This window comes from Mirounga angustirostris, unplaced genomic scaffold, assembly GCF_029215605.1.
Source record: "Mirounga angustirostris isolate CCGP_5_RB_7025 unplaced genomic scaffold, mMirAng1.0.hap1 SCAF_5, whole genome shotgun sequence".
Lineage (NCBI taxonomy): Eukaryota > Metazoa > Chordata > Mammalia > Carnivora > Phocidae > Mirounga > Mirounga angustirostris.
In genome coordinates, this window is record NW_026991713.1 from 102,031,587 (window position 1) to 102,058,729 (window position 27,143).

Below are 27,143 nucleotides of genomic sequence, written 5' to 3' on the forward strand. Positions count from 1 at the left end.
AAGAAATATATGAAGATCCTCTCAAATCATTGGGTGTTAATGAGACTTTTTCTCATTTTATTTATTCATTTATTTAAAAAAAAAAAAAGCTCTAGGCCCAACATGGGGCTTGAACTCACGACCCCGAAATCATGTGCTCTGCTGACTGAGCCAGCCAGACACCCAGACTTGTCCTCATTTTAATTAATTTATTTTTTTTTTAAAGATTTTTATTTATTTAACTGACAGAGAGAGACACAGCAAGAGAAGGAACATAAGCAGGGGGAGTGGGAGAGGGAGAGGCAGGCCTCCCGTCGAGAAGGGAGCCCGACATGGGGCTTGATCCCAGGACCCTGGGATCATGACCTGAGCTGAAGGCAGATGCTTAACGACTGAGCCACCCAGATGCCCCTTATTTTTTTATTTTTATTTTTATTATTTTTTTTAACGATTTTATTTATTTATTTGACAGAGAGAGAGAGCGCGCACGAGCAAGGGGAGCAGCAGAGGGAGAGGGAGAAGCAGGCTCCCCGCTGAGCAGGGACCCCAATGCGAGGCTCGATCCCAGGACCTCGGGATCATGACCAGAGCCGAAGGCAGACGCTTAACCGACTGAGCCACGCAGGCGCCCTTGTCCTCATTTAAAAATGCTTTTTGAGGGGCACCTGCGTGGCTCAGTGGGTTAAGCATCTGCCTTTGGCTCCGGTCATGATCCCAGCGTCCTCCCTGCTCCCTCCTTTCGGCTCCCTGCTCAGTGGGGCGTCTGCTTCTCCCTCACCCTCTCCTTCCCCCAGCTTGTGCTCTCTCAAGTAAATAAATAAAATCTTTTTTAAAAAAATGTCTTTTGGGAGCACCTGGGTGACTCAGTCGTTTGGGCGTCTGCCTTCTGCTCAGGTCATGATCCTGGGGTCCTGGGATCGAGTCCCACATCGGGCTCCTTGCTCAGCGGGGAGTCTGCTTCTCCCTCTCCCCGCTCCCCTGCTTGTGCTCTCTCTCTCTGTCAAATAAATAAATTAAATGTTTTAAAAAAGGTTTTTTTGTTGTGTGATATAACATATACAGAACAATGCATAGAGTGTATATGCACAACTTAATACATTGTTATAAAGGGGATTGCCATGTACCCCTTACTGAGGCTGAGAAACAGAACATTGCTGACACTCCACAAATTAATTCTCTTATGTCCTATCCTCATCACAGTCCCCTCTCCACCCCTGAGGAAACCACTCTCCTGACGGTCACAGTCATTGTTTCCCTGCCTTCCCCACGTATCATGTATGGATCCCTATGGAATCATAGTTTTTATATTCTTGTGTGACTTGCTCCTTCTCAACGTCATGTTTGTAAGATGCACGCATGTTGTTGCATGTAACTGTACTTCATTCACTTTCATCACTGCCTAATATTTCATTGCATTAATATATCACAATTAATTGGTCCATCCATGGTTGTGGATATGTGTGTTGTTTCTAGTTTGAGGCTCTTTTTTTTTTTTGAGAGAGAGAGAGTGAGTGTGCAAGCCGGGCAGGAGAGGGGCAGAGGGAGAGGGAGAGAGAATCTTTTTTTTTTTAGGTTGTATTTATTTATAAGAGAGAAAGAGCAGAGGGAGGAACGGAGGGAGAGGGAGGGGCAGACTCTGCGCTGACCCCCACATGGGGCTCGATCCCATGACCCTGAGATCATGACCCGAGCCGAAACCAAGAGTCAGACAATTAACCAACTGAGCCACCCGGAAGCCACTCCATTTTGAGACCCCTAATAGCACTGCTATTCTTTTTTTTTTTTTTAAAGATTTTATTTATTTATTTGAGAGAGAGAATGAGATAGAGAGAGCATGAGAGGGGGGAGGGTCAGAGGGAGAAGCAGGCTCCCCGCTGAGCAGGGAGCCCGATGCGGGACTCGATCCAGGGACTCCAGGATCATGACCTGAGCCGAAGGCAGTCGCTTAACCAACTGAGCCACCCAGGCGCCCCAGCACTGCTATTCTTGACTTGCATCCTGGTGTGCACGTGGGCAGACATCTCCAGGAAAATGGAATTGCTGCATTATCAGGAACATTAAAAAAAAAAAAAAAAAGTAACAGCTTTGTTGAGCTATAACTCCAATACCATACAATTCACCTGTTTAAAGTGTACAATTCTGGGTGCCTGGGTGGCTCAGATGGTTGAGCATCTGCCTTCGGCTCAGGTCATGATCTCCAGGTCCTGAGATCGAGCCCCATGTCGGGCTCCCTGCTCAGCGGGCAGTCTGCTTCTCCTTCTGCCTCTTCCTGTCTCCTGCTTGTGCTCTCTCTTTCTCTCTCAAATGAACTAAAAAAAAAAAAAAAATCTTAAAAAATAAAGTGTACAGTTCAGTGGTTTTTAATCTATTCCTGGGGTTATGCAACCACCAGCAACCACAATCATCAGTAACACTTCCAAATGAATTAGGGTTTTATTAATTATAAGGGTCTATATACATGGAGATCATCACAGTGGAAGTAGGTAGACGTATGTATTCCTTCCAGAGACAGTGCTTGGTTTGCATAAGTTCTGTGGTTCTGGGGCCCCCAGGTAAGAAGCCACTGGTTTAAGGCACCGACAGGTAGAAATTTGCCATTAACACAGATACATGTTCCCTGAAAGATTTAGCGCATTAATTCCTATGGGCTGCTTTATGACAGAGGTTCTCAGATTTGGGTGTGCCCCAGAAGCACCTGGAAAGCTTGTGTAAACAGATTGTTCGGCACCATCCGCAGAGTTCAGATTTAGCAGGTCTGGGTGGGGCTCGAGAATTTGTATATCTAATCAGTTTCCAAGCCATACTGATACTGTGAGTCTGGGGACAGTACTTTGAGCAACCTGGTAGCTGGCTATTACCTTGGAAATCAGAGAACTGAGCGTGGAAGGAATTCATTCAATCATTCCAAAGATAAGAATTAGACAAAAGACACTTACAAATTGTTGGAGGCAAAGGAGGCCATTCTCAGGCTCTTGTAGCTCGAAGTGGGGCCGCAGGAGCGGAGGGTGGGGAATACGCTTTGTAAATACTATGGAGGCCCAGCCAAGAGGACTTGACAATTGGTTGGGCGTGGAAGGTAAAGGAGAGGGAGGAGTCAAGATGAGCAGCAAGATTTTAGGCCTGGATCCAGGAAGAGACTTGGAGGGCAAAGAACAAGCAAGATTGTGAGGGAGAGTGTGATCAATCAGTATCTCAACTCCTGTACTGAGCTCTCTGGGAAGATTTACCCAGCCACCATTTCAGGTCCCATTACTGCAGATCACGCGAGTTTTCCTGGGTGGCGCATGGCTGAATGCTTGTTGGGAATTCAGTATCAGGGTTCAGAGGGACTTCATAAATTTAATGAACAAGAATGATTCTGAGGGGCGCCTGGGTGGCTCAGTTGGTTGAGCGACTGCCTTTGGCTCAGGTCATGATCCTGGAGTCCCTGGATCGAGTCCCGCATCGGGCTCCCTGCTCAGCAGGGAGCCTGCTTCTCCCTCTGACCCTCCGCCTCTCATGCTCTCTCTATCTCATTCTCTCTCTCAAATAAATAAATAAAATCTTAAAAAAAAAAAAAAAGAATGATTCTGAGGACACTGGAAATTATTGAAGTCCTTCTTTATTGCAGTCTCTCTCCTACCTTTCTCAAAACACCTTGAAATTTTCTTTGACCAAACCCCATCTTTATGGGAAATCCTTCTTCCCCTTTTCTCCTACACATTCTTCAAGGTCCTACTCCATTCCCACTTCCTGACTGTGAAGCATCCCTTGGACTCTTCAGGCACTTGGTGTGTCCTGCCTTTCAGAGTAGCTTTTTCATGTTTCCCACGGCTAGATGAAGCGCTGCAAGGAGCACCGTTTTAGGCATTTTCAGGTTATCTTATAATAAACAGCTTTAGAGGCTGCCTGCTACTCATGTCTTTGAGGAAAAGGCAGAAACAAAGCTGAGACCTGGAATCTCCAGAATCTCAATTAGCAGCTAACAGTAGATTGCCAAATAGGGATACATTAGTAGAAGCAGCTTTTTCTGTGGGCTGGGCCATATGGAAACCAAAAGGACTCCTTTGTCCAAGAGAGACTGGCCTCCATAGCCTGCCTTCTATTTTCTCACTTTTTTTTCTTAAAGATTTTTATTTTTTTGAGAGAGAGAGCCCAAGCTGAGCTTGAGCCGGGGGAAGAAGCCGAAGGAGAGGGAGAAGCAGACTCCCCACTGAGCAGGGAGCCTGGAGCGGGGCTTGATCCCAGGACCCTGACCCAAGCCGAAGGTAGATGCTTAACCAATTGAGCCACCCAGGCGTCCCCATAAAGGATTTTTTCCCTTATATTCAAAGTGAGGATAATAATGGCATAGATCACATAGAATTTTAGTGAAGCTTAAATGAGAGAATTGGATATAAAATATTTGTCTCAGTGCATGTAGAAGGTGCTCAGTAAGTGTCCTCTAGTATCAAGTATTGTCACCAGTTATCAACCAAGAGCCATTTATTATTGTCTAGTAAAACTATACTAGGCACCGTGGTGCATACAGAGGAAGTAGGGGAGGTAAGTTTGTACGTTCGGGAAACTTCGCGTCTACTGGAAGAAATATGCACGGTTCCAAGGCAGCCTGTGTGGAATGGTGTCTTCACAGTGCCAAGGAAATCCCAAGTCAATGGAAAGATTTCCATGGCATGGAATTAATCAAAGACAACTTTATGGAAGAAGTGAATCTTGAGCACGGACTTGGAAGTATTGTTGGAGATGAGAAAGCATTCCTGGGAAGAGGAGCAGAATGAGGGCTTGGGGGGTGGGAGGGGCAGAGCTTGTTCTAGGAGCAGGGAGAGATTGGAAAAGAGACCCCAAAGCGGGAATTTCAGGAGAAGAATGAGACGTGAAATGAGGCCAGGCTGGGAAGTTTAGAATGGTTGAAGAGCTGGGAACCACTATAAGTCTTCAAATGGGAATATTATGATGCAAGATTTGTGTTTCAGGAAAATTGGTGTGGGCGCCATTGGGTTAGACCACAGAGGACTGCTCTGGTGTTCAGGTGTATTTACCTGAAAATAGAGAAGGAAATTACTGAGCCTGAGTGCATTGTCGGAGGTGTTTGTCAAGTGTTTTGAGATCCATAAAGAATCTTTCTTGGGGCACCTTGGTGGTTCAGTCAGTTAAGTGTCTGACTCTTGATCTCGGGGTTGTGAGTTCAAGCCCCGCATTGGACTCCATGCGGGGTGTGGAGCCTACTTAAAAAAAAAAAAAAAAGAATCTTTCTCTACAGTGGTGGAAATGATGTGGCGGAAGGGAGAGAAGGCTCCAGCATCCTGCTCCTGCCCTACCTGCCCCCACAGAAATCATGGAATCACTGGAGACAATGGGAGTGTGGCCAGAGTTCACAAAGGGAGACACTCGCTTCCCAAAGACTGCTAAGAGTGTCTGTCAGGAACACTGACAAAATTGCAAAGGTATTTTTTTTTAAGGAGGTTCCATGCCCCAGCTTGAACTCACAACCCTGAGATCAGGAGTCACGTGCTGGACTGCAGTCCAGGTGGACTGCAAATGTATTTTTTAATCACACTTTCCATAGCTCCTCCTTGGGTCACACAGAAAGAATTAGCCAGTGGCAACCAGGAAAAGGCTCCCCTGGAGGCTGTTGGTTATTTCTGAGTAGGTTTTTAGGTGTGAGGGTGCCTGTCTGGGACAACGGGGCAGGTGTGGGATGTGACACCATTTCATGTGTGACTCATACCTTACTTGAGTTCTCGGGCTCTGCGGGAGGTCAGTCCTGACCACCCAGTGGTGGCCTCTGTGAACAGCTAATGACCTTGTCAAAGCCCTGCCGTGGGGGCGTAGGGGGTTGTGCTTCATGGAGGCACTGCTCCGACGTGTGTGTGGAAGCACAGGTCAGCCCCACTTGTCCACGTCTCTCTCCTTGCGCTCCTACCTCTGGGCTAACTACTTAAGGGAATGAAAAATGATGACCGAATCCAAAAAAGGAAGAAGACCTGGAGCCCTGTCTTCAAATATGCACCCCTTTGGTTGTGCTGGTAAAGCCGGGCATCGCAGTCTCAGTGAAGGACATGGCACAGCGGAGTCCGGGATGTGGGGTCACAGCCCTGCCACCTCCCTATCTCCACAGCAGTTTGAAGAGAGGTGGGCTGGGCAGTTATTTCAGAGTCTGGCTTTCCCTACGGGACCCCGAAGAATGTACACTATCACCCTTTACCATTCTTGATTCTTGTCCTGGCTTTCCTTCTTGCAGTATTCACGGGACCTAACACAGGAGGCGTTTCCTTGCTCACTGCCCTGTCTCCAGCCCTTAGAGCAGTAACTGTTACAGACGAGGCCCCTGGTGCACCTTTGATTAATGACTTTAATGAATAAACAAATAACTGACTGAAGAAGTAGGGCAGAGCAGATGTCTGACCGGCTCCTTCTGGCCCTCTGGAGGCATCTTCCCTTTCCCTGACCCTCTACCACTAAAGGACAGAGACCCTGGAGTCCCCTGTGCTTCACTGTGTTTGCTGTGTTTGATAGCGGGATTCACCCCCCAGCAAGGGGAGAGGCTTTCGTTCTCTGAGGAAATCCGTGGTTATGACAAAAGGCGGAACAAGGAATTCCCTCCCCTGTCTTTTCCGTATTTACTAGCTCTTTCTTCCTATGCAAAGAAGAGCCTCCCCTGGTTGAGTCGTGCTGTAAACCTCACCTGTGAGCACAAACAGGGCTTTCCATGTGTCCCACTCATCAAAGCCAAACCATCCGGCCCCACCCAGCTTCCCTCCACCCTGGCTGGGCTGAGGCCAGAAGTTTCCATGCTGCCCATGTTGATGAACCCAATCACCAGTCTTCACTTTTCTCCTCCCAGCTCCGCACAAGGAAGGCCAAGAATGTAAGCCAGGGCCGAGAGCTGGCCCCTAGGGCTCTGTGACATGCCAAGGGTGGGTCACATCTGCCTGCGTCCTGCCAGAGAGCATCCTGAGAGGTTGTCGTGGAGGTGGTGGTGGTGGGGGGGGGGCAGGGAGGGCGTGCAATTTCAGGTGCCACACATCTGGAAGGCAGAGAAAGAAGTCACCACACGTGCGGCAGTCTGTTTTTTCTTTTTAAATTTTTAAAAATATATATATTTTTTAATGCACGGCCAGTTTGATGGAAAGCACAGCATGGTAGGAACAGCTGGGCCGTGAGCCCTCTCTCCGTTTATGCTCGTGAGGCACCGAGAGGTGGGATTAGCAGCTCTTGGGAAGTTTGGCCCTAGCTGGCCTGTCACTGGGGAGTCAAAGCCACAGTGACCATTAGCAGGCACGGACTCCTGTCCTTGGCTCAGAAACGGTGCCCCCCCGCCCATGTGGCCTCGGTTGAACCTAGGACTTGCAGAGCCAGAAAGATTTCACAGGAGCTTGATGAAAAGGTGTGGCAGAAGTGAGAGACGCTGGTGTGAGGGGGGCATCCCCGGGGATAAGATGTGTCACCCGTTGGGAGACAGAACTCAGCTCTCGGGCAGTAGGAACGTGTGAGGATGTGTGGGGTCGGCGGGAGGCGCGGTGGCGGGAGGGTAGGTGTGGGGGAGGGAGGAGGACCACAGGGGAATGGGGGCAGCTCAGACTCCTCAGTCCCCAAGAAGGACTGGTAGGTGGAGTTGAGGATGTTTGCACAAGGAAACCCTTTGAAGCTCTTCTCTCGTCCTCCCCTCTCTGGACCTGGTTCCCTCCCCTCCATAAAGCCATTAGCTTCTGGTGCCGGCCCTATCTCTGCTGCATCTCTCTTGGTTCCAGTCGGTGCATTCACAGACCTCCTGCCCTGAGGGACGGGGAGGATTTATGGGGGGTAGAGGGTAGAGGGGGAGGGGGCATCCTTTAGAGGAGGCGAGGTCTGTTAGGAAAGTAGAGTGTGGGGAGCTGTTAGTCCGCGGCGCTAGAGGCCAGATCATTTCCGAGCGGGCTCTGCATGACAAAGGAGAAGGAGCAAGTTTCTTCTTTGATCTGCCCCCTGCCGGCCCCACACACCTGCCTGTTGGTGCTCCCGCCCCTGCTGAGACCTCAAGAAGAAAAACCAAAAGGGGGTGGGGACCAGGCTGTGGCCCAGCTTCCCTGGACCCTGTTCAGGCCACCTTCCTCTCTTGGTGGCCCCAGGACAAAAATATCTCCTAGGCTGATGACCCGAAGCACCTGCCGCCCCCTCCTGGAGAGCCCGGAGACCCAGGGCCGCGGGAGCCGCGCGGTGAGATGGGGTGGGGCGGCTGGGAGCGTGCGCGCCGGTGGGTGTGAGAGCGTGTGTAGAGTTGGAGGTGTTAAGGGGTCCTGGGAAGAAGACTCATTGGAGATGTGGGGTCACGCCCTGGATGAAAGCTAAGGGGGAAACGAGGTGGGGGTGAGTGGGAGGGGGCGTGTTTTTATAGACTTGCTCTAGGATCCAGAAGCAAGGATTTTCCGTTTGTTTCCAAGGGCTGGAGGAAGGGTGCTCTTTCGGGGATACAGGCACAAGCGTGAGTTACAAAAAGCACAGGCAAAGATGTGGGAAACTCTTGAGCTCCAAGGGAAGGGGTCGTTGCTTTTGGAAGATGCGTCTTCGGCGCAGACCACTGAGGCCGGCGTTGCAGACCAAGAGCTCGCTGTTGCCCTCAGTGCTCCCGGCCGCCCCTCGAGGGCCACAGCGCAGAGGAGGGGAAGGAGGCCACCTAGGAAGAGACCACCTCACGCAAGGGAGCTTTAGGGGCACATGGCATTTCTCAGAGAAGCTGCCCTGAGAAAGTGCAAAGTCCTCGCCCTTCTGTCTGCTCTATTCCTGGTAAACAGGAGCTGAGATGCGGAAACTTCCCTGGAGTGAGAAGGGTACACATTGGGAGGGAAGACTCCTAGTTGGCTGCAGGCAAATCCAACTCACCAGCTGTTCTTAGCCCAGGAAGGAGCGCTCTGACTGGAGTGAGCCGTACAGGGAGGAGTGGATGGTGCCCTGGCTTCTTTGGATGTTCTGGAAGAAGGGCAGGTGTGAGCTGCAGCAAGCACAGCATCTTCCTTGATGCTACCTGGAGCACATTCTGTTTTGGAAATGACTTGTTTTCATTTCTCTTTTCTAGTTTCTCAGCTCATTGTTTCCTTTGGAATTAGGTCCTGGGTAAGGTTCCCACAGTTTGGGGTAAGAGACACAAAGGCGGTCCCCCGGTGAGAAGAGTAGCCGTAGGAGATGGAAGATGGAAAGAGGCTGAATCTCTTTGTGGGGGGAGCAGAACTTGACGTTAGCCCCCCTTAGCACCTAATCCTTGGTGCTAACCCTCTCCTCGTCTCCCCCGGTCCCGCCTCATCGGCTGCATCTCCACATTGATGCTCCCTCCATTCTGTCTTCTCCAGGGAGCCCCATTTCGGAAGCCGACCGCCCCCGGGGTCTTCCCAGGGCACTGGGGGGGGCCGAGGCCGAGGCCAACCATGGCCAGCCTCCTGCTGCTAGCCGCCGCTCTGCTGTCCAGCTGGGCCCAGCTTCCGGCCGAAGCCAGCTCCTGGTGGTGAGTGAGAGCGGCTGAGGCCCTTCTCTACAACCTACGCCTCCTTTGGTAATTAAATGTGGAGAAGGGTCACCATGCGTTGTGATCATTCCTTTATTGGTAGGAATCCTAAGGACGGCTTTCATCCCAGGAAAACTAGGACAGCCTTTCCTCGAACAAGCCCCCAGAGGTGAAGGTTCAGCGAGGATAAAGGATTAGTTCATTTGGGTTTTTCCTCTGATCCTGTCTGCTTTCCCCTTTTTTGGGACCTTCCTCAGTCCCCATGGGTTGTTAGAAATAGCTCTTGCGTTGTTATTGGATCAATAAGAACATTGATTTCTTTTTTTCCAGTGGGAGCAAGGAGAGTAGAATTCCTATTTTATAAGTCTGAAGACCAGATGAGAGGTTGAGAGATTTGCGGGACCCTTGTGTGGCCTTCTTTTGTGTTTTTAAGACTACTGTCATGGCCAAGTCAACCTGGAAATGGCCGGCCCTCCCCACCTATCTTGCCTGGGCTGGGCCCCGCTCACATTTGTACTCAGATGGCACATCTTACAGTCTTCTCATCTAACTGAACACTTTACTCTATCTGGTAGAGCATGAGCCGAAGCGAGGACCCCTGAACGGATAGAGTGGGTTAGGGGATTTGTGGGTGGGATATGGAAGCGAAAACCTTTAGACTGTGTTGTGATGTATGTAAATTGGCTTCTGTTTGCAAGGCATAAGGGCAGTGCTATTTGAAGGAATTTATTGTTTTCCATCACATACCCTGCGCACGGGCTAAAGTGAATGAATCATCTGCACCCCCTGAATAAGTCATGTGCTGTCCTGTTAAGGTTTGGCTGTTTCTGTCCTCCACCTGGAATGAATGTCCTCTGCCCTCTCTGTTGCCCTTCTCTGCCTGCCCCATCCCTTAAGACCCATTTCACACTCTGGCCATTGCTTATAAAATCTTTTCTCTGGGGATGCCTGGGTGGCTCAGTCGGTTAAGCGGCTGCCTTCGGCCCGGGTCATGATCCCAGGGTCCTGGGATCGAGTCCCACATCAGGCTCCTTGCTCAGCAGGGAGCCTGCTTCTCCCTCTCTCTCCTGCTTGTGCTCTGTCAAATAAATAAAATCTTTAAAAAAAAAAAAAAATCTTTTCTCTGGCTGTAAGAGCTCTGTCTCTGTCTGGTCACTGTGGATGCAGAAGCGCAAGTCTGGCTTTGGCCCTTGACACCTCCCGTGTCATCCGCATTTGTGCTTCAGTTTCCTAGAATGCCCTTTGAAGACAGGGCCTCTGTTTTAGGAAGTTTCCTTTCCAAACCCTCGGTACAGGGCCTTGCACACAGAAGGAAAGCACTTGCTAAATGTGTCGAACGAATGACTTCATGCTGCACACAGCGCACGCTCACCCCTTGGACTTCTGTCCCTTTTCTGGCTCTCCGCTGTAGGTCATTAGCTATGAGCCCGGTGCAGAGACCCGAGATGTTTATCATCGGTGCCCAGCCCGTGTGCAGCCAGCTTCCTGGGCTTTCCCCTGGCCAGAGGAAGCTGTGCCAACTGTACCAGGAGCACATGGCCTACATCGGGGAGGGAGCCAAGACGGGCATCCAGGAGTGCCAGTACCAGTTTCGCCAGCGGCGGTGGAACTGTAGCACGGTGGACAACGCGTCCGTCTTTGGCAGAGTCATGCAGATAGGTAAGAGCCCACCGGCACATGGCTGCCTAGAGGAGCCGGGCTCGCCCCCCAGGCCCGGCACAGAGAGCCCTCACCGTGTCTGAGTTCTCTGAGGCTTGGAAGCGGTGTGCAAGGGGAGACGGAGATGCACACAGGAAACAGGGTCTCAGATGCCGTGTGGGCCACCCAGCTAGCGCCCAGCTTCGCTCTGTCTGCGGCGGTCAGCGGCCACTCGCTCTGGGAGGGTGGCAGAACAGCGGAGTTGAGTCCGAGCGGATGACACTGCCCTTTGTCTCAGCACAGGGGGCGGGGGGGAGGGGGCTTGGACAGCATTGGGTAGCTCTGAAAATTGCAGCTCTGAAAGTGTAGATGACTTTTACCTCTGCCACTTGGACCCTGAGAGAGAGATAGAAACTTTGGGCCAAATTGGTGATAGCTGTCATTAACCTGACCCAGATCCAGTCCTGGCTTTTTCATTCCAAAGGGATGTGTGTGAACGTGGGGGAAGGGGACAGACCAGAAGAAAGATGAGAGGCCACCTCTTCCTGGATTCCTGTCCCTTCCCCTCTCCCCTCTGCTCTCTGGCTGCCCTATTGCTTAGGTGGAGGTGTGATTTGGGGTCTAATTGTTTGAGGTCCTTTTGAAATGCAATCCTCCCCTCCCTGGCAAGAAATTGAGAAATCCGGCCCTATTCTACTGGGTCTGATTGGCAGGGCCATAGAAGGAAGGTGTTAGGGCACTGTGTTCTTCTGTCTCGCATTCTCTAAAAGAGTTTCCCCTCCAAGGAAGGAGGGCATTTGGGAGTTACTTGAGGCTGAGTTTTTCCCAAAGGACGATTTTAGCAGCAAGGAGGGTATGAGGAAGGCCCCTCTCTCCTGACCTCTTTCCCCTACCTATGTTGACAAGTGAGGACCAGGGGGAAGTATGCTTTGAACCTTGCTGCCCTCGTCCTTCCTTTAGTATCAACTCAAGGTCTAGACAAGGAGGGCTCAGATGTTCCTGCCACAGTCTTACTGGGCAGCTTTCCTAAAAGAATGGACTTGGGGTTAAGTGGGAATTGTTCATAATTTATTGATTCTCCTCAAATACACTTAGTATCTGGTAAAGTCTTAGCAGCACTCCCTGCGCTGGGTTCTGGATGAGGAGAGCAGGAGGACCCCAGGTGTAGAGAGAGGCATCCACAAATCACTTTCAGGGACCTAATGCGTGCCTGACATCCCCTAGATCCTTTTCATGTGTAATTTTGTTTGAGTGACAGCCAAAAAGTGAGCTTTACTTGAGGAAAGGAAGGAGTTAGCAGGAATGGAAATGCCACTGGGTGAGGACTGGCTTGGGGGAATGACTTGTGCCAGCCGGCCCTCCCATTCTCCCCGGACCCTGTTCTGTTATGAACGGAAACCCCTGCTTGCCTTATTTTCACAGTTTCTTTTTGTAGCTTCCCTGCAGACTTATGCTACCTGGGAAGCTATCCTCCATTCATGCCCTTGGTCCCAGGGTGGCTCCTGGGGAATCCTCTCTCTCTCTTTCTCTCTTTCATATATATGACTTCCAAGAAAGTCCTCCCTTCTTTGAAGCTGCTGCCAGAGTCCACCACCAGAGGGCAGCAGAGCACCTTGGAGGGAGCCGTGGTGCATGGCTCAGACTTGGTCAGGGGTGCATGGGGGCACCTTCCTGGTAGTTGGGTGGCACTACTGAGAAACAGAGAGAGAGGGCGTGCTCCTGTCCTGCTGTCTCCTTGTAGGGGGAAGATGCCAGGTCTCTCTAGCAGCAACATGGCTGCGGGTTTATTAGCCTCTATCCTTGAGATGGTTTGAGTTTCCACTCTGAGTTGTTGCACGTTTAGAGAAGCCCCCCAGCTTGCTTGTCCATTCTGAAGCCCTGCATTATGTCTTGCTGGCTGAGAGCAGCACTCGTAGTCTGCACTTAGCAGAGGACCCAGTTGCTCCCCAGGAATGCAGAGCTGCCCACCCTCGATGCCCCAACCAAAAGAGGCAGAGCACCTGCAAGGACACCTAATCCACCTGAGGACAGAGTGGGATCCGAGCCCATCATGATAGGCCAGGACGGTCAGAGCAGAGTGTCTGCATAATTATGCTCAGATGCGGGCACATTATTTTGAAAGGCAATTCTGAGAGACGTGATTCAGCTCGGAAAAGCATGTTTGCTAAAGAACTGAGGAAGAAATCAGACTTCTGTAGCCTGGAAATGACAAAACATAAAAGGCCTATCAGTTGTTTTCAAATGCTGAAAGGCTGTCAAATGGGAAGGGATTAGACAGCGTAGCTCCAGCAGGCGGAAGTTACAGGGAGGCATTTTTCAAATGACTATAAAAAAGAATGTTCTGGTGGTTAAAGTCATTAAAAGATGATGGGCTGGGTTGCCTTGAAAACCCAGCCGGCTTCCCTGAGGAATGCTGTGAAAAGGAAGAGTCACAGTGGGAGGGATGTAGGTCAGGCTGCACATCAGGGCTCCTCCCTGTCCCAGGACGCCAGGTCAGGGGCTTGCGACTCCATCTCAGGAAGACTTCTCAGGCATGGCTCCCGCACCGAGGGGAATAGGCCCTCCTCCAGACGAGCCTGTTGGTCACCCTAGCATCCTGGTTGCTCATTCTCCTAGTCTGACTACCCTAGATTAGATAGAGCCCTGGTCTCTGGCAGTGGATCAGCAACTGACTCAGATGTCAGTCCTGATGGCTGAATCATGAGTGTGACTTCCCACCTCATCTGGGTTTTTCTTGTCCTGCTCCTAGTCCACGTCTGACCAGAAGCTGACCCCTGGTTCCTTGAGAAAAACTGACTTGGCCAGTCTGGTCTGGTTGCAAGCTTGACTGTGTCCTACCTAGACAATCAAGAAGGAGGGCAAAGTGAGAGACCAGTTGAGGACTGTAGACTGCTTCCGTCTCCACCTGCCAAGACAGGATTATGGGAGGTCTACTTTTTTTTTTTTTTTTAAGATTTTATTTATTTATTTGAGAGAGAGAGAGAGAGAGTGGGGAGAACAACGAGGCGGGGCGGAGGAGCAAACTCCCCGCTGAGCAAGGAGCCTGATGTGGGACCCAGGACCCTGGGATCATGACCTGAGCCAAAGGCAGATGCTTAACTGACTGAGCCACCCAGGCGCCCCTATTTTATTTTATTTTTAAGATTTGTTTTTTATGTAATTTCTATACCCATCCCCACGATGAAGCAGCCAAGCGCCCTACTACTTGCCTTTTTGATTCTAGCCATCCTCATGAGTGTACAGTGGTATCTCATGGTGATTTTTTTTTTTTAAGATTTTATTTATTTGTCAGAGAGAGACACGAGCAGGGGGAGCAGCAGGCAGAGGGAGAAGCAGGCTTCCCGCTGAGCAAGGAGCCGGATGTGGTGGGACTCGATCCCAGGACTCTAGGATCATGACCTGAGCTGAAGGCGGACACTTAACTGACTGAGCCACCCAAGCGTCCCCTCATGGTGATTTTGATTTGCATTTCCCTGGTGGCTGAGTATTATTTTTTTATAAACATTTTTATTGAAGTGGAACGTGCATCATAGGAGTTTTTAAGCGGTTCACTACAGCAATAGAGAGGAACACAGTTCAGAGTTTCTACTGGAAGTGATCTGGACATTTGGTGAGATGGTGCTGAGTATCCTGTAGATGTGGTTCCCCAGTGCTCTCAAGTAGGGAGGCAGCGTGGATCCCGTGCAAGGCTGGGGAAAACAGCATGGATGATTCTGGACATTGTAATTCTGGCTCGCTTCTCCTCCTCGTCTCTGCCACTGTCTAGCTAGATAACGGCAACAATAAAAAAGACAGATGTGTGGCCCATTGAGTGGTGAGAAATTGGCAGCTGTGAGGGAGAGGTTTTTGCTAGGATACAGAGTCCTACTATTGGTCCCATGATTTCTACTCTGGCTCATTCTGTTTGTCCCACATGTCCCATAAATTCCTTAATGCCCACCCTCCCCTCCATTTAGGTCTGCCTCCTCGGAATCTACTGGCCATGTACCCTTCCCTGGAACGGATATTAGTGTGGGCCAGGGCTGGAGGGATTCATTCGTCTGTGTGTTCACAGGGTAGGGGAGGCAAATTTCTGCTCGTTATGAAGAGCAGTTTCCAACCCTTAGAGCCATGGGAAGTGAAAGACACTTCTGCTGACATCGTTTCGCCTCCTGGGAGTGTTACCGGCCAGGTGATGGTGTTGGGCCCAGGAGAGGCTGAAGGAAGGAAAGGGCCTCGGTAGGAGGCTGGCATCCCTCCCCCCCTCTCCCGCCTTCTCTTGCAGGAAGCCGGGAGACCGCCTTCACGTACGCAGTGAGCGCCGCGGGGGTGGTGAACGCCATCAGCCGGGCCTGCAGGGAGGGTGAGCTCTCCACGTGCGGCTGCAGCCGGACAGCGCGGCCCAAGGACCTTCCCCGGGACTGGCTGTGGGGCGGCTGCGGGGACAATGTGGAGTACGGCTACCGCTTTGCCAAGGAGTTCGTGGATGCCCGCGAGCGGGAGAAGAACTTTGCCAAGGGCTCGGAGGAGCAGGGCCGAGTGCTCATGAACCTGCAGAACAACGAGGCGGGGCGGAGGGTAAGCGGAGCTCCCCCACCTCCAGGCACGCACGCGCCGCCCGCTAACCAGCTGTTCTGGGCCGAGCTGGGAGCCGTGGCCTGGCCATGAGGAAGGGGGTCGTGCTGACCACGGTGATTCTGACCTACAGCCGCCGACCTAGATGCCCGCATTGCCGACCTGATCCATTTCACGAGGCTCCATTCCCCAGCAGGGCACGTGCACTTGTCGTTTTTATGAACCTTGTTTATTTCTGCCCAGGACAGCTGTCCCTAGAGCACTTGGGAGCAGCCTCGTCGTCAGGATTCCAGGCGCTCGAAGTAGAGGTCTTGTCTTCACTGCCCCTCCTCTGTAACGGGAGCGGATAGGACAGCCGCCAGTTAAGGCCGTTAGACCCAGCCTAGGGTTTATGATTTGTGAGAGGTGCAGGCGGAAGCACAGCTGACTTTTAAGAGCTGCTATCACGCACATCCGGAGGCCCGATCCAAAAGCAGGGGTCGGCGCTAATGGCAGACACGCTTCTACACCCAGAGTGCCTTGCGGGAGCCGAGTGGGAGAGAGAACCATCTTTTTTTTTTTTTTTTTTTAAGATTTTATTTATTTATTTGAGAGAGAGAGAGAATGAGAGACAGAGAGCACGAGAGGGAAGAGGGTCAGAGGGAGAAGCAGACTCCCCGCTGAGCAGGGAGCCCGATGCGGGACTCGATCCCGGGACTCCAGGATCATGACCTGAGCCGAAGGCAGTCGCTTAACCAACTGAGCCACCCAGGCGCCCGAGAACCATCTTTTGAAGGCTGTCTCACCAATCACATGTGAGACGTGACTGTTTTTGAGTCTCAGTTTCAGTAGAAACTCAAATGTGGGCTTTGAGGTGAGCGTGGTTTCCCGCTCGTGCAGAGCGTACCTGGGCATCGGCTCTAGGCTTCCTTGATGGCCGGGGGGAGGGCGCGCGCTTTCTCTGCCTGCACCTCGCTCGTGAGGACCTCACCCCTGGGCACATGCTCGGTCTCTACTTCCCTTTGCTGCGCCTGACATGGTCTGCCTCCGCCGCAGGATCCCGGAGGGCTCGCTCAGGCAGCAGCTCTGCTTGCTGCTGGTTCGGGGTTATCCCGTGTGGAGGGGAGGGTGGGGGTGCATCAGGGTCTCCCTTATAGAGAGACGTGAGGTCTGAGTGCTGGGTGGTAGGAGTCGCTGCTGGCACAGGGCCAGGGCGGACCACAGACCTCTCAGGAAGCTACACAGACTTCTTTCTGGGCGTGTTTTCTGCATTCAGGTCTGTGTCGAGCCAGCTGGCTCAGGGGCCCAGGCAAGATACTGTCGTGAGACCAAAGATGAAGTAATGAAACAATGAGACTAGCAGTTTCCTGAGAAGAAATCAATTCAGAAAGTTTATGTTGGTTCATTGGTGATTCAGGAACAGGATATGGATATATTTCTAAAAAAGTATTTACCAATTTAAAAGATCGACTCATGTTTCCCAGTGAGCACGTATCAAATAAATGGAATTGAAATGGCTTTTCTGTGACTCGGGACCTGTAATGTTGGTTTGGTAGAACGTGGTAGGCTTGTTAAACTTAGTCTTGTCAGTAGTGTGCTGTCCAGTTGAAATTAGCGTTGGTCATTTGCCCCGTGTCTTCCTTTTAGAGCCCATATCCGGGGCTAGATGTGGGTGCGAGGGGTCGTGTTAATCCAGGGCAATGTTAGGAGTTCTGGCTGTTGCTCTGGTTCAAACCAGGGCACAGAGAACAGCACAGTCTTAGATGACTTTCCACTCAGGGCATCTGTGGGCCCACCTCTGTCCCCCACAACTTCCTCTCTGGCAGTCTGCTTGCCAGTCTTTGGGGCTCTAACCACGAGAGACTGGAAAAAAAGGTTAAGATCTTCACTTTATCTCCCGAATGCCCAAATTCTATCCATTTTTTAAGATCCCGGTTCAGATACCACCTGTTCCTTAAAATCTTTCCCATCCTCCATCATTAGTAGGCTCTCTGCATCTGAACTGCAGTAGGTTATTTGCTACATTTTGAGGTCTGGCCTACTTCGCCTCCTCCCTCTGGCTGGAGCTTTCTCAGCCCAGGGATTCTGTCCATAGCTCCCCGTGCTTTACTCTGGTGGGTGGGCGCATGTGAATCCAAGCAAAGTTCCCATACTGCCGCTTAGGAAGAGGTCAAATTCATGGAAGGCTGTTTCCTGTCCTTACTCTGAGCTCTCCTTGGGGCGTTGCGGCAGATGCCGAGGTGACGGCATTCATCCTCATCCGGGCCCCATTGCAGTCGCAGGCTTGACCCCACTTCTGCTGGCTCCTCGTTTTATTGCCCTTAATTGTTTGTTTGTTTGTTCTGGCCCTTATCTTGGCCAACCTTCCTTCCATCTGCCTTGTTTCTCACTTACACACCTTCCCCGTCTTCCTCTGTCTGTCTCCCTGCCTTTGGGCCTCCTTCCCCCAGTCTCCACACCTCTTCCACAGCCTTTATCTCTTCCTTTGCTTCTGTCTGCACCGGGTTGGGAATTCCTGTCCCTCTCTATTTTTTATCCCCTCTCCAAGGAGCAGGCCTCCGCCATCAATCACCATCTGAGGCCAAAGGTATTCACCTCCCACCTCCTCACACCTACACAAAAAAATTCCGTAGGAAAGACTAAAATGGTGGCAGGAATTGAAAATTCCCTGGATTGTATTTTACAACCAGTTAATTTTATTTTTAAGTCATCTCTACACCCAACATGAGGCTCAAACTCCCAACCCCAAGATCAAGAGTTGCCCACTCCACCGACTGAGCCAGCCAGGCACCTCAACCCCCAATTTTTTTTAATGGACTATCTAGGATCTGACATCTTGGCCACAGAGTAGATCTGGGGCATACTTTGCAGGAAATTTCTCTTGGCCTTTGAGAGTCTCTAGTAGCCCCATTGTAGACATTGATGGCCAGAGCGGTGGGCTGATACTGCCTTGTCACTCAAGGGCTTAAGCACTTTCCAGATAAAAGCTGCCTAATCCTCGTGACATTACTATCAGTTACCAAGCTCAGTCATACCATTAGACAGTGCAGAAGAGGGACTTAGGGCTTTGCCAGGAGGCAAGATGTAGAACTAAGAAAATGTTTTAAAAATTAGCTTTTATCGCTTTTTCAGTTAGCAGGAAAGGCTAAAAATTGGGATTTTTTTTGGGGGGGGGACTTCTCCTGTCAGAAGAGCTTCCATATATTATCAATAGTAAAATACTTAAGAATACAATTATTACAGTGTCTTTCTTCATAGAGGAGGGGTGGAATGAATGTCTCCTTAGTGAAGATCAGTGACACTTTACTCTCGGATTCGTTTTACAAAAGCTCCCATTCTTACTCTGTGGAGTCTCCTTCAACTCTCCTTCCTCAAATCTCCCTAAGTGTAGGCTTCCAGTAGAGATGCTTATCCTGTCCCCTTGGTCACTTAGTGGCAGGGTACACAGTTTTAGGCCCTTAATGTTTCCTGCTTCCAGCAGCGCCAGATGCCTGACCTCCCTCTCTAAACCAAGGACCACTTCCAGAGGAATGTCAGGCCCCAGCTCAGACTTGGGGTGGGGGGGAATATGTGCCAGAAGAGGGTAATTGCAGACCCCATCTTTGAAGTGCCTGTTGGAATGGGGTGTTGGTCCCTTTATGCCCTGGGCCTGGAGCTGCCCGCACAATGCTGGTGCCTTTAACCTTGGGGAGGAGCCTCCTTCCTTCTCTACTAAGCCGTTTTTAAGCCCCAAGATTGGAGTGCAAAAGGGCTAGTCATTCTGACTCCCTTCTGGGTGGCCCTGAACAGATTACTGAGCCTCTCTAGAGCTTCAGTTTCTCCAACACAAAATAGTAGGAATAATTCCACACCAGAAAAGAAAAAATCAGGAAGAGTTTTGACAGTAGTAACATGAGCTGATGATGCTGAAGCGATTTCTTGTCGGCACCGCACCGAATAAAGACACAATCTGGGGACTCTTGAAAAGAAATCTGAGAGAAATCCTTGGAAAATGAGTCCCGACTCATTTGGTGACAATGGCTGTGGCATAAGAAAATGTTCTGCAGCGGGCTTGCATTTTTATCCTGCCATCTGTACGCCCGGGCCTGCTGCCAGGGCCGTTGGACACAATGCGTCAGGATGCTTTCATTGAAAAGCACTTTGTAAGCAGCATTCCGGTCGACTCTTGCTTTTTACAGTTTTGATTTGGGATAACCCAAGTTCAAATCCACTCCACATTGTTGTGGTTCAGTGGCTTTGAGATGGGTTTGTTTTCAGATGAATCGCCCCTGATGGTGGGCCCAGCAGTGACCCGCTCTTGCTTGGCCCAGGGCCCCCCCCTTCCTCCCCACTCAGCCTCTTCAGGGGGTGTCTGCTGGTGCCGGGGTGCAAGAAAATGGTCTTGGTCACAAGTACAGCGTGGTTTGTGGTGAGGCCCCTATGACTTCGTGGAGTTAATGACCAAATGTTAACACAGAAAAAGGCACTGTTGAGTTCTTAGGGGATTTGGCGGAGAGTCATGGAGAGCTTTTGCAAACCACCGCCATGCCTGCAGTTTCTGTCGCAGGCTGGTATCACGGCTGGATTTTTTTTTTTCCGACTGTACTCCATTTCATGCAAAAGCTGGACAGGGTTTGTTGCTTTGTATTTGTTTGTTTGAGACTTTTGGTCAAGGTAGAAGTATCCTTTTTTCCCCCTGATCGTAAATATGACACATGTATCATAACAAGTTTGAAGTAATAAGAAATGGACAAAGTAGGAAGGGCAAGGGCACCAAATGCCATCATCCCTGGAGCATTGCCTCCCCAGTGTTTTTCTACGTGGTGCTCCTTTTATCTGCTTTCAATCTGGGTAACCGAGCTTCCTGGAAGGATCTTTCTGTACATTTGAAGACTACTCCCCCCGCCCAGGCCTCTTCCGTATTTGGCCTCTGGCGCCCCCAGGCACCCTCCTGACACCTTCCCCCGGGGGTCCTCCTTCTGACCGCCTTCTTTCTCCTCCCCTCAGGCTGTGTACAAGATGGCGGACGTGGCCTGCAAATGCCACGGCGTCTCGGGGTCCTGCAGCCTCAAGACGTGCTGGCTGCAGCTGGCCGAGTTCCGCAAGGTGGGGGACCAGCTGAAGGAGAAGTACGACAGCGCGGCCGCCATGCGCATCACCCGCAAGGGCAAGCTGGAGCTGGTCAACAGCCGCTTCAACCAGCCCACCCCGGAGGACCTGGTCTACGTGGATCCCAGCCCGGACTACTGCCTGCGCAACGAGACCACGGGCTCGCTGGGCACGCAGGGCCGCCTGTGCAACAAGACGTCGGAGGGCATGGACGGCTGCGAGCTCATGTGCTGCGGCCGCGGCTACGACCAGTTCAAGAGCGTGCAGGTGGAGCGCTGCCACTGCAAGTTCCACTGGTGCTGCTACGTCAAGTGCAGGAAGTGCACGCAGATCGTCGACCAGTACGTCTGTAAATAGCCAGCGGGGGGCGCTCTTCCGGCCGCTTCTCCACTCTGCCTCACAAAGTTTATATTATATAAATCTATATAAATCTATTTTATATTTGTATAAATAAAGGGATGGATGATAAATAATTAAAAGAAGAAAATGGAAAGGAAAAGCTTATTTAAGAGACGCTGCTGGAGATGTTTGAGGATTGCACTGTGCCGGGGCGGGGCGCGGGGCAGGGGCTTTCCCCCCTCCCTCAGGACGTCGGGACTTGGGGCTAGTCGCTGTCTATCCACCGTGGCCTTGAGGAGTGGCGGGTAGATGGAGAAGATGATTTTGTCTGGAGTCTGCCGGCCGGATGACCGCCCTGTGACCCCCGTCATTAGGCCAGGAGGCCTGCGCAAGGTGGCAGGAACTGCGCTTACACCATCCCGTCTTCAGGGTCTTGTCCAGAATACGGATTGGTTCCGGAAGAGGCCCGGTATTTTCTTCCCCTTTCACTCGTGTGCATCCCGGCAGAACCCACAGTTACAGGAATGAGCAGAGGTCGATGTCATCTCTGACAGGTGACCACACAGAGGGACCCGCGCCTCCCCAGACTCCCAGGCCTATCTGTCCAGCGAGAATGTCTGTCCCTCCACAGTTCACTAGGTCCTGCCAACGGTTCCCTGAACCGAGGGGAAAGGGGGTCAACTGGCCTGACGTGTTAGGAGAGAGATGAACTGAATGTTTGTGCCGGAGCCGTCGTCGAGAGCCAGGAGCGTCCCTGGAGCGAGTGAACGTTGCACTGTGCTCCCATGGGGAGAGGAAACGGGGTGCTGCTGCAGTCACTTCCTCCACCACGGGGCCCCCCGAGCGACAGGAGGTGCGGCCAGCTCAGGCTCGGCTGGCCTGGCACGCTCTTTCCATCTCTGCCCCGGATGTACAGTGTCTCTCTGACATTAAATACCCTTCACTGGAGTCTCTCTCCCTTTCCTTCTTTGGACACATGATTATCTTTCATGAGTCTCCTTTTCTTTTTGATCTGATCCTTAGAACCCTGCTACGCAGCGCGTCCGTGTGGGAGAGGGTAAGGAAATGGACACTTTTTAGGGCCCTAGTCTGGTGGTTGGAGACAGAGACAGAATATTATGAGAACTGAATAAGGTAAAGCATTTAAGCACTCTCCCCAAGGGCCAACACAAAGTTAAATACTCGTAAATACTAGCTATTAACTCTTACTATTAGGAACAAAAGAATTCAGAGATTTCAGTTTAAAACTCATGTTGACCTTCCTTTCTCGCATCCTACAGCCCACCCGGTCACCTCTGGTTTATTCACTGGGTTCTTGGTAAAGCACAGGTGATGGGGACACTCTCTGCAGGCTTCTCTGTGTTGCCATGTCCAGTCTCAGACTCCAGGATCTGGAGCCGAGAGAGAGAGGAAGCAGAGCTCAGGGATAATCCACGAAGGGAAATGTTATATTCTAGAAAGGGAGGCAGTAGTTTCTGGGACACATTGATCCAGGTGCACTGGAGTGATCAGCCTGCAGGTGACCCAGTAAATCATCCCATAAAGACACCGGTTTTATTCTAGAAAAATTTACTTCTGGGGAAATAGTGGAATTAGGGAGTCCACTTGGGTTATAATGAGCAAATTATGTTGCAAAACAATCTAGAAGAGATTCTGTCAGAATCAGAATCATGGCCATGTATATGACTTGTGACTTTAGGGCCTAAAGAAGAACCTCCTGACGTGTCATCAAAGAACATCAGACCTCGGGTTATTTCGCCCTATTCCTCACGCTATTACTCAGATTCCTTTGGTTGACATTTTCAAGATGAATAGTCCGTGAAAGAAAGTGATTGAAGTCGACTGGCCTACAAAAGATCCAAACCATGTCCTTGGCTTCATTAGCTGGCATTTAGCCAAACGAACTTGGTCACACAGATCAACCATGATAATAAGGGTTTGGGACACGGGCTGGCACTATGGCTCTTCCCTACATCACCGTCGTAACTCCTGGAGGGTAACCTTATGTCAGGTGCTTCGAGTGTTTAAGAGCCGAAATCCAGTTCATCTTTAGAAACTTCAGGAAATTAGCCGTGAGAGACTAGTCCAGAGAAAGTGACTTTCATGTTCACGAAAGGAGAGGCATCATCCCTGAATTCTTTTGAGGTCTTCCTGCAGAGTCATGGCAAGGGGATTGAGTAAATAGTAAATATTTTCTTTCTGACCTAGGGAGCAAGTCGTGTGTTCAAATACCAATGCGATTGTTGCAGCCACTGACCACCAAGGTTAGGAAAGATTGAATTGCCCAAATAGATTGGGATGAAGTTATGGTTACATGTGTGTTAAGCCCTGGTGAGCTGGCAGTTGTCTGTGATGTGACCAGAAATGTGTAGGAATGTGGCTAGAAAATCTGAAGACCAACCTGAGACCGTGAGCTTCTGCTCAGAAACCACACACTGGGGTTGCCTGGGCGGCTCAGTTAGTTAAGTGGCTGCCTTCAGCTCAGGTCACGATCCTGGGATCGAGTCCCGCATCGGGTTTCTTGCTCGGTGGGGACCCTGCTTCCCCTCTGCTTGCTTATCCCCTGCTTGTGTTCTCTCTCTGACAAATAAATAAATAAAATCTTAAAAAAAAAAAAAAGAAAGAAAGAAAAAAGAAACCACACACTGTTAGAGCATGGACAGAATGTGGCAGTCAGAGCTCCTGCTCTTCCAGATGAGGACCTCCAAATCTTGAGCAGGTCCCAAACGTCCCAGGCCTCCAGCCTCAGAACTTTGTATCCAGTTGGTCTGGGGTAGAGCTGGGGCAACTGTCTGAATCTTTAACAAGGCCCTGAGGGGCTCCTCTGCTGGTGGTCCAGAGCCTGCCCTGGACCTATGGTCAGGATGAGCTGGCCCACGATCCACAGGGAGAGAGGCATCCAGGTCCTCTCAGCTACCCTGTGTAGGATTTTTCTAGTACCTGAAATGTATTATGATTAACACGTAGTCTGACTGAAGGATCACGGATGTGATGGATCATGGATGTAATGCCTGGATGTAAAGCAGTCCTAGCCATCCCAGGGATCCTTTCTATTGAGGGGAAAAAGCATTCTGGCACAGAGCAGAACTGTTTTGCCCTGGGATGTTCTACGTCCCTCCTCTGCCTAGGAGCAGTAGGGGGAAGCCTACAGATCTATTACAAATATAGTAAGGTAATATTCTCTTAGCTATTTGTTTGCATGTATCCATCTTGTCTTCAAGATAAAATTAGGAGAGCGGTGGGGCGCCTGGGTGGCTCAGATGGTTAAGCGTCTGCCTTCGGCTCAGGTCGTGATCTCAGGGTCCTGGGATCGAGTCCCGCATCGGGCTCCCTGCTCCTTGGGAGCCTGCTTCTCCCTCTGCCTCTCTCTCTCTCTCTCTCTCTCTCTCTCTGTCTCTCATGAATAAATAAATAAATAATCTTAAAAAAAAAATTAGGAGAGCGGTATGTCTGACTGCCTCCATTTAAAAGTTGACAAGAGAGTCGGAAGGCAGTCACAGCTAGGCTTAAGGTGAGGGCAGGCCTCTGTTCACAAAGGCATTCTGATGGAAGTCGCTCAAGAATTTGGATTCGAAACCCTAGTTTGGAGAACTCAGTTCCCAGTCGGCTGCTCTCTATCCCAGGAGGTGAGAAACAAAACTTACTCTGTTTATTCCTCCCTGCTTGCTGTCTCACTTTGTCATCTGTGGCTGAGAGGGCTCCACGACACACCGCTCTCCCAGCTGCAGTCGTTCATCAAAAAAGAAACCTACTGCTTGGGCAGAGAGCCACACGATCTCAAGAAGGTGGAAGAAAATAGTTATTTCCATCTTAAAACGGGCTCTGACGCATAGCCAGACCCCACTGACACTGGTCACATGTATCTCAGGAGAACTTCAGTGTGTACATGCATGTCTGTGGGTGGGTGTATGGGGGTGTGCATGCGTGCTCATGCACACCCATGCACGCAGGAATGGATGTTTCTCATCAGTTTTGGAGGGGATGTGGGGAGGCACTTGAGGCAAGGAAGCTATAACAAAAAAGTAAAAATCACTGTCACCCCTTCTGGCCGAAATGCTGCAGAATATGGATGGTCCGTCTTTACTGGAAGTTCTTGCGCTCTGGTTGGCGAATGATGACAAGCTTCCCATCTCTGGAAGGAATGTTGGGAAGCTGAGAAGGGCCACCTGAGCCACTCTTGCTTGCTAAATATTCTTGGTAGTCCTTTATTATTCTGGAACCCCTGCACTGTATTTATACCAAAACAATAAGTAAAGGATGCTTTAATTCCTGGTTTTACAGAAGATTTGTGGGTAATTTGCCCATAAGCAGGAAGGTTTTGCATAGATGTGAGGGTCAGACATTAGGCAACAGCAAGACTGAGCTCTCAGCTCTCGCACAGCTAATTTTCTAGATTCGTTGGGCATTCATCCTATAGATTATCCACATTCTTTTCTTTCTCCCTCCTGCTGTCTGCCTTTTGGTCTTCAGTCTGTTCATTTGCAACTCTACCACAGGCAGCGACAGAAGATAGAACCAAATCAGTTCATTTGGGCCTCCTAAGTAGTTTTGATAAATAACTGAGTGGGAAAAGGAGGGGCTAAAATTAGATTTTAAAATTATCTGTGAATTCAATGTGTCACTTACGTGTATTATCTACTACTCCCCAGGATAACTGAAAATAGATAGAAGCTGTCTGCAGCCAAAGTAGGTAGGAAACCACAGTGTCTGTGAAGACAGAGTTTGCCTCCGTGTGGGGCCTCTCAACAAAGCATCAGAAGGGGCCTGCAAAAGAAATACGCTACAGGAAGGGTGAATTTTTTTTTTTAAGATTTATTTATCTACCTTAGAGAAAGAGAGAGCACAAACAAGGGGAGGGGCAGAGGGAGAGAAAGAGGGGAAGCAGACTCCCCGGCTGAGGAGGGAGCCCAATTGGGGGGGTGCGGCTCTATCCTGTTAGACCCTGAGATCTGAGCAGAAACCAAGAGTCCAAGGTCCAGCTGACTGAGCCACCCAGGTGCCCCAGGATAAACTTTTTAATTCAATTATAAAGTCAAAAGGAAGAGGTATTGGTTTTTTGTGTTTTTTTTTTTTGACAGGAAGTAGGTTTTATTGGTGGGCATGAGTCGGGAGGGGGCAGTGCCGAGGTTCTCATGAGTGCAGAGCCCTCCATTTGTCCAAGGGGCCACGATTAGGGATGTATTTGACCCCACAGCCATCTGGGATAAGCCGCTTTTCAGCCACCATGTCTTCAAATTCATCCGCATTAAACTTAGTAAAGCCCCACTTCTTGGAGATGTGGATCTTCTGGCAGCCAGGGAACTTGAACTTGGCCCTGCGTAGGGCCTCAATCACATGCTCCTTGTTCTGCAGCTTGGTACGGATGGACATGACTTGGCCAATGTGGACCCTGGCTACTGAGCCCTGGGGCTTTCCAAAGGCACCCCGCATACCTGTCTGCAGCCTAGATTGGAGATAGCATGAAGTCAGACCTCAGTGTCCACTGGAAAGAGCTGTCTCCAAGGTCCCTTAGGGCAACCCATACAATCAACAGGCTGCATACACTACCAAGGAGGTTACTGTTTGCAGCCATGGCACACTGGGCCCCCATGGACAAAGAGCACAGTCGGCTTAATTGGCTGCAGAGGAAGAGGTATTGTTTTAAGTGGCCCTGTGACTCCAGTATATTTTCTAAGACTTGGGGTGTCGGGTCAACCAGCCCTTCCGCTGGTACTCGATTTGAAGTTTATGTCCTTTTCTCATATACTTATGTTATTTCCAGAGACCGTTTGAGTAGAAAGGAAGTTTCATAGAGGATTTTTTAAAAAAGATTTTATTTATTTATTTGACAGACAGAGAGGGAGGGAGCACAAGCAGGGGGAGTGGGAGAGGGAGAAGCAGGCTTCCTGCTGAGCAGGTAGCCCAATGTGAGGCTCGACCCCAGGACCCTGGGATCATGACCTGAGCCGAAGGCAGCCGCTTAACAACTGAGCCACCCAGGCGCCCCCATAAAGGATTTTTAAAAATTTCTTTTGTTTCCAGCTGTCTCCTAGAACCTTAAAAAATGCCTCGCACAGAGAAAGCATTCAATAAATACTTGCTGAATAAATGAATAAAAGATGATTTTTACTAA

The 27,143-nt window shown here is 50.4% G+C and overlaps 1 protein-coding gene and 1 non-coding gene across 2 annotated transcripts in view; one reads left to right on the top strand and one right to left on the bottom strand.

The window, feature by feature from the left end:
• Positions 1-21,979, top strand: part of WNT5B (Wnt family member 5B) — a 107,150-nt gene extending 85,171 nt beyond the window's left edge. The window contains exons 2-5 of the mRNA XM_045874114.3: positions 9,282-9,433; positions 10,845-11,092; positions 15,336-15,628; positions 20,591-21,979. Coding sequence (XP_045730070.1) covers positions 9,282-9,433; positions 10,845-11,092; positions 15,336-15,628; positions 20,591-21,049 — 1,152 coding nt within the window. The 3' untranslated portion in view covers positions 21,050-21,979. The remainder of the gene's footprint in view (positions 1-9,281; positions 9,434-10,844; positions 11,093-15,335; positions 15,629-20,590) is intronic.
• A 4,542-nt stretch (positions 21,980-26,521) lies between these two features.
• Positions 26,522-26,655, bottom strand: LOC123845127 (small nucleolar RNA SNORA70). Its single transcript, XR_006790962.1, has one exon. It is a non-coding gene; the product is annotated as a small nucleolar RNA SNORA70 (small nucleolar RNA).
• Positions 26,656-27,143: the final 488 nt, after the last annotated feature.